Source organism: Engraulis encrasicolus, chromosome 4 (assembly GCF_034702125.1).
Source record: "Engraulis encrasicolus isolate BLACKSEA-1 chromosome 4, IST_EnEncr_1.0, whole genome shotgun sequence".
Lineage (NCBI taxonomy): Eukaryota > Metazoa > Chordata > Actinopteri > Clupeiformes > Engraulidae > Engraulis > Engraulis encrasicolus.
In genome coordinates, this window is record NC_085860.1 from 32,861,451 (window position 1) to 32,866,450 (window position 5,000).

At 47.4% G+C, this 5,000-nt stretch overlaps 2 protein-coding genes across 7 annotated transcripts in view; both read right to left on the minus strand.

Annotated features, from left to right (window-relative positions):
* The window catches only part of zmp:0000001167 (protein phosphatase 1 regulatory subunit 12A), a 54,535-nt gene extending 54,071 nt beyond the window's left edge, over nt 1-464 (minus strand). For all 6 annotated transcript variants that reach the window (XM_063197241.1, XM_063197243.1, XM_063197242.1 and 3 more), the window contains exon 1: nt 48-464. In XM_063197241.1, the coding sequence (XP_063053311.1) occupies nt 48-326 (279 nt within the window). In that variant the 5' untranslated portion in view covers nt 327-464. The remainder of the gene's footprint in view (nt 1-47) is intronic.
* Nucleotides 465-1,855: 1,391 nt separating this feature from the next.
* pnpla2 (patatin-like phospholipase domain containing 2) overlaps nt 1,856-5,000 on the minus strand; it is a 15,291-nt gene continuing 12,146 nt past the window's right edge. The window contains exon 9 of the mRNA XM_063197244.1: nt 1,856-4,809. Within this exon, the coding sequence (XP_063053314.1) occupies nt 4,410-4,809 (400 nt within the window). The 3' untranslated portion in view covers nt 1,856-4,409. The remainder of the gene's footprint in view (nt 4,810-5,000) is intronic.

Genomic DNA, 5,000 nt, shown 5'->3' on the forward strand with positions numbered 1-5,000 from the left:
TCAAGCGTCAACAATGTTTCCACAAAAAAGTACAAAGTAAAAGTTACCTGGTGGAGGGCCGTTAGTCCGTCTATGTTTGCGTGGTTGATATCGGCTCCTTGCCTGAGCAGAGCCGCCACCTCCTCCCGGTCCCCGGCCGAGCAAGCAGCCATAAACACGGCCCCTTGGTTGAACCGCACCTTGGCGCCCGGCCGAGACCGGCTGCCCGCCGAGGAGCCCCTCGCCTCCGTGTCCGTGAGGTCCGTCTCGGAGCCTAGCCATCTCTGCAGCTGCTCCTGCCGCCGCTGCTTTGCTGCTTCGGACCGGGAACGGTCGGTGGCCGCCATCTTCCTCGGTCTCTCTCCCGGGCAGATTCAGCTCCTGATGCGGGGGGAGAGGCAGAGGTTTGCGCTGGGGCCTGGTGGGACACACCACGCCGCCTGGCGGACAGGACAGGCACGTCACAGCTCTCTGACACGCACCCGGGGCAGCTCAGAGGGCAGCACGCCCATCTCACGGGAGGCGCGCACGGGACTCCTCCCGTCCAATCAAACTCAGGTCCGATGACGCGATCGAAGTCCAACTCCCACGCAGCGCACGCGAGGTCCAGTGTGGCTGCACTAGGGCAAACATCCACAATTCCTCCGATCTTGTCAGAGCAAGAAAGTTGAGTGTGGAATAGTTCTAACAGCATACACTAGACAAGAAGACTCAGATCCACAGTATACTTTTTTTATTGGTGACCAACAGTAGCTTAGGACAATGGCGTGCAAGCTACCTATGGAGAAATCACTTCATTGCACCATGGCACAAAGCAAGGATAACAGCCAGGTATTACATAACTGCATACATTTGTGTGTGTTGTCTGAATTGGTGCTATAGCAACCTCAGTAACACGTCAGTCAGTACAAGCAGAATTTAATAAATTATAAATAAGGACCTTCAGCAGTTGAATTAACAAATCAGCCCTCAAACCATTAGGATCAATTATAGATTATCAATTGATTACAACATTTCCATTTCCCTTTATTGTGTCCTGTCAACTTACATTGTAATGCATCTAGGCGGACCGCAAGCATAGTGTCACATATCCTTTGAACAGTGAAGGGGAACCTCAGATGCTGCATAACCCATAATGGATCCTTGATTCCCTGGGGTTTCCTTAAACTGGTGACAGCACAGTATGCCCCTACACCTTTTTTTATCTGTGCATTGGTCTAGCCTTGCACCGTAGGGGATAATTTATCATTTATTGATAAATCTTCAATATGTAGCGTTTGGTCAGCTCATTCCTTCTGCTCTGATAGCTCATTAAACTACTTGTGTCCTCCTGATAGATGATTAAAAGAAAAGGCCAAAACCATCTGTGAGACTGAAATCAGTGAAGATTCAGCAGACCAAAAATGGCCTTCAGCCTTCCAATGGAAGCAGTGATTCCCAACCAGTGGTGTGTGTGTGGCACTAGCAAGTGGTATGTGGAAAATATAATAAATGTAATAATTATAATAACGTAGTTTTATATAGCGCCTTTCATGGAAACCAACATCGCTTTAATGTATGTAGCACACTCTAGAATGAAATCTAGAACATGAGTGAGGGGGAACCATTCTACATTCTATGGGGGGAACTCATGGTCTGACAAAAAAAACTTTGGGAGTCCACAAGACAGAAGGTTGGGAAACACTGGTCTAGGGTTTAGGACTAGAGACCAATGTGGTGTCATTAGGGGCAGACAACAGCTGGCATGGTGTTTTTCTTTGTTATTCTCTTTGGTGTGTGTGCATATGTCTTAAATTTGTAACTTTCAGTGCCATTTACAGGCACAAAAGCTACATTACAAAACAGTCAAATTACTACAGTCGAAACCAGGGAAGCATCTGAGGGCCTCTTTAACAGTGTCTGAAATACACACATTTCAGACATATTTGTTTGACAGCTAACAATCAACATAGCTTTGCTTTTTTTTTTTTTACACATGGCGTTCTTCCCTTCTCCTCACATGCTGTATGGCCAGCAGCCTTACCACATGGCAACACAGATCATAATTATCATATTCTACGCAGGATAGTTAGCCGTCCGGCACGTCAGCTATGATGACATACGTACAAACACAAAAGTGGACCTCTCCATCAGTAGATATTTACATCACAGTACAGCACACACACAAAATCATTGTAATTTTGGCAAAACACAAAGACAAAAAACCCTGCGGTTGTGTGACATTTTTGCTGTCCTCCAAAAACAGTTCAACCCGAGGTAGCCCTCCCTTCCCCGCTGCAGAAAGTAAAAGTCACTTGCTCCAGCTGATTCACGCAGCCAGCTTATCCTAATCAGCTCAACTCAAATTAGATGAGTTGAGTTAATAAGTGAGATCATTTTGAATTTTGACACGCTGATAATTATGGCTTTAGGCCGAAATGCCTGTATGGGCATTGGTCGAAAATAAATAAGCAATAAGAAAATGCTTGACAGTGAAATTTCTGCGGACACAGTTAAACATCATGGAGCTGCGGGCAGAGATTCTTTAAGTATATAGAGATATGCCAATGTAATAGGTTGCTATGGGCACCTAACATGACCAGGTTCCGGTCTGCCAAAAGGGGCGTGTCATAATACTCCTAGCATTGAATAGAACAGTCCTTAGGTCTGCCTAGGTCTGCCTAAAGGGGGATTTCCCCCCCTCCCCCTTGCAGTAATAGAACCCGGAAACAATGGGCCAATGGAACCTCTCTCTCTCTACTCTCTCTGGTGCGGGTGTGCTGTGCCACAGCGTGCTCATACACCTGATCAAGGACCAAGTCATATAAAAGGTCAATACATGGAGTTATTAACTTATTTCTAATATCCTAACTCTCGTCCTCCCTTGCTCCCTTGTCTGCTTGTGGCCTCATGATGATGTCACTGACGACCGAAGTATATTTCAATATCTAGCAAAAGTGTAATTCTAACATCATTTTCTCATTTGCAATTGGGATGGTGATTGGTGAATGAAGAATAGTTCCCCAAAAGGTGTTGTGGCTAGGTTGACAGCGGGGAAACTTGATTGTTATCTCCACGGAGGTGAGGCGTCAGTGAAGCGCAAGGCCACAAGCACAGGTGGAGGACGGGAGTCCACATATTGGAAACAACCCATAGGCTCCTACTGTGTAATTAGGACCCAGTTCTGGGCCCCCTCTCTTCCTGGACGCTGGGACAACTGACCCATTTGTCCTCTCCTGTCGGTTTCCCTAGACCTGACCATGAATGGGCAAGATAGCGCAGGGTGAGCCGGGTTCGCGTCCAGCCAGGGTCATTTCCCAACCGTACCCCATCTCTCTTTCCCAACCACTTCCTGTATTCTCCTACTTCTCTTCTACTACCCTGAGTGCGTTGCAATATGCGACCTTGCCTCCTCCACTTGCCTCCTCCACTTGCTTCTCTCCTCGTACCAGGAAGTAATATGTCATGATGACATCACTGACAACAGCATTATATTTCAATATCTTGCAAAAGCTCAATTGTAGAGTCTTTTTCTCATTTGCAATTAGGATGGTGAATGAAAAACAGTCCCTCAAAAGTTGTTGTGGCTAGGCTGACAACTGGGAAACTTTATCGTTTTCTCCACGGAGGAGGGGCCAGGAGGCGGGACGAGGAGACAAGCGCAAGTGGAGGAGGCAAGGTTGCATATTGCAACGTACTCCCTGTCTCATTGGGGCACAGAGGCCCAAAATATATATTTTTTAAATCATGGAATTCCCTGATACACAAAGTACATTCAGCATGGCACAGCAGCATAAGAGTAAACTTTCAAAATCAACATATGCAAACAAGAAAAACACATCCAGACTAAACTCTGTCACTTACACACGAAACACATGAAATATATTCACAATTGTAATTTGCATTGCTTAGTTGCTTAGGTGTTTTGTATGTTGCTTGTAGTATTTAATGGGCCCTGGGATAGGAGAGCCCATGTAGATTTAGTCCTGCAGAAAGGTGTGTGTGTGTGTGTGTGTGTGTGTGTGTGTGTGTGTGTGTGTGTGTGAGAGAGAGAGAGAGAGAGAGAGTTTGTGTGTATACACTTGGCACAGTAAGACCTCTAACTTAAAATCACACAAACACATAAAAACCAATAAAGACAGAGGCAGCCTGAGGACTCATGGTCACACACACACACACACACACACACACACACACACACACACACACACACACACACACATGCTCACTCTCTCTCTCTCTCACGCACGCACGCACGCACGCACGCACGCACGCACGCACGCACACACACACACACACACACACACACACACACACACACACACACACAAAAAGTTTCAAAATGTGGACCAAATTAAATCGGTCTTAATCCTTTGCATGTGTGTGCGCGTGTCTGTGCATGCATGTTTTTGGCAGACAGTCACTTGTGGGCAGAGGTGGTCGGTGGGATATCACAGTCCTCCAGAGTCAGAACCCACTTCCACAGACTGAGGTGCAGTAGAATCAGAAACGTCTGATGGCACACTCATGCCACTCCTCTCCTCAGCGGAGAGGCTGTCCATCTGCATGTATTCTTGGTGGTTGGAGTGTGTGTCTGTATGCGTGCACGCGTCAGCGTCTGTCTGCGTGTGTGTGTGTGCGTGAGAGGAGGTGCGGAAGGTGCCCCACAGGTCCATGTTGACGCAGGAGAGGCCCGGCAGGAGCTGGCGGGGGTACTGCTCCAGCCGCAACAGGGCGCCCAGCATGGAGGTGCCCCCCTCGCACACCCACCCGGGCAGCAGCCGGGATGCGCTGGCACTGGCGGACGCTGGCAAACCCCAAACCTGGCCCAGCTCCAACTGGTAGGAGAAACTACAACAGGAGGAAGGGGGGCAATGGAGAGAGGGGTCGGAAAGAAGAGAGAGTAAGAGGTAGACAATGGGTAGGGGATGGTGGCAAGAAAGTCAAATAATGGGAATAAGTCCAAATATATATTATATTACAAGACATTCTGGTTTCATGAAACGGTTCATACGATGTATGTTGATTACAATATAATAGAT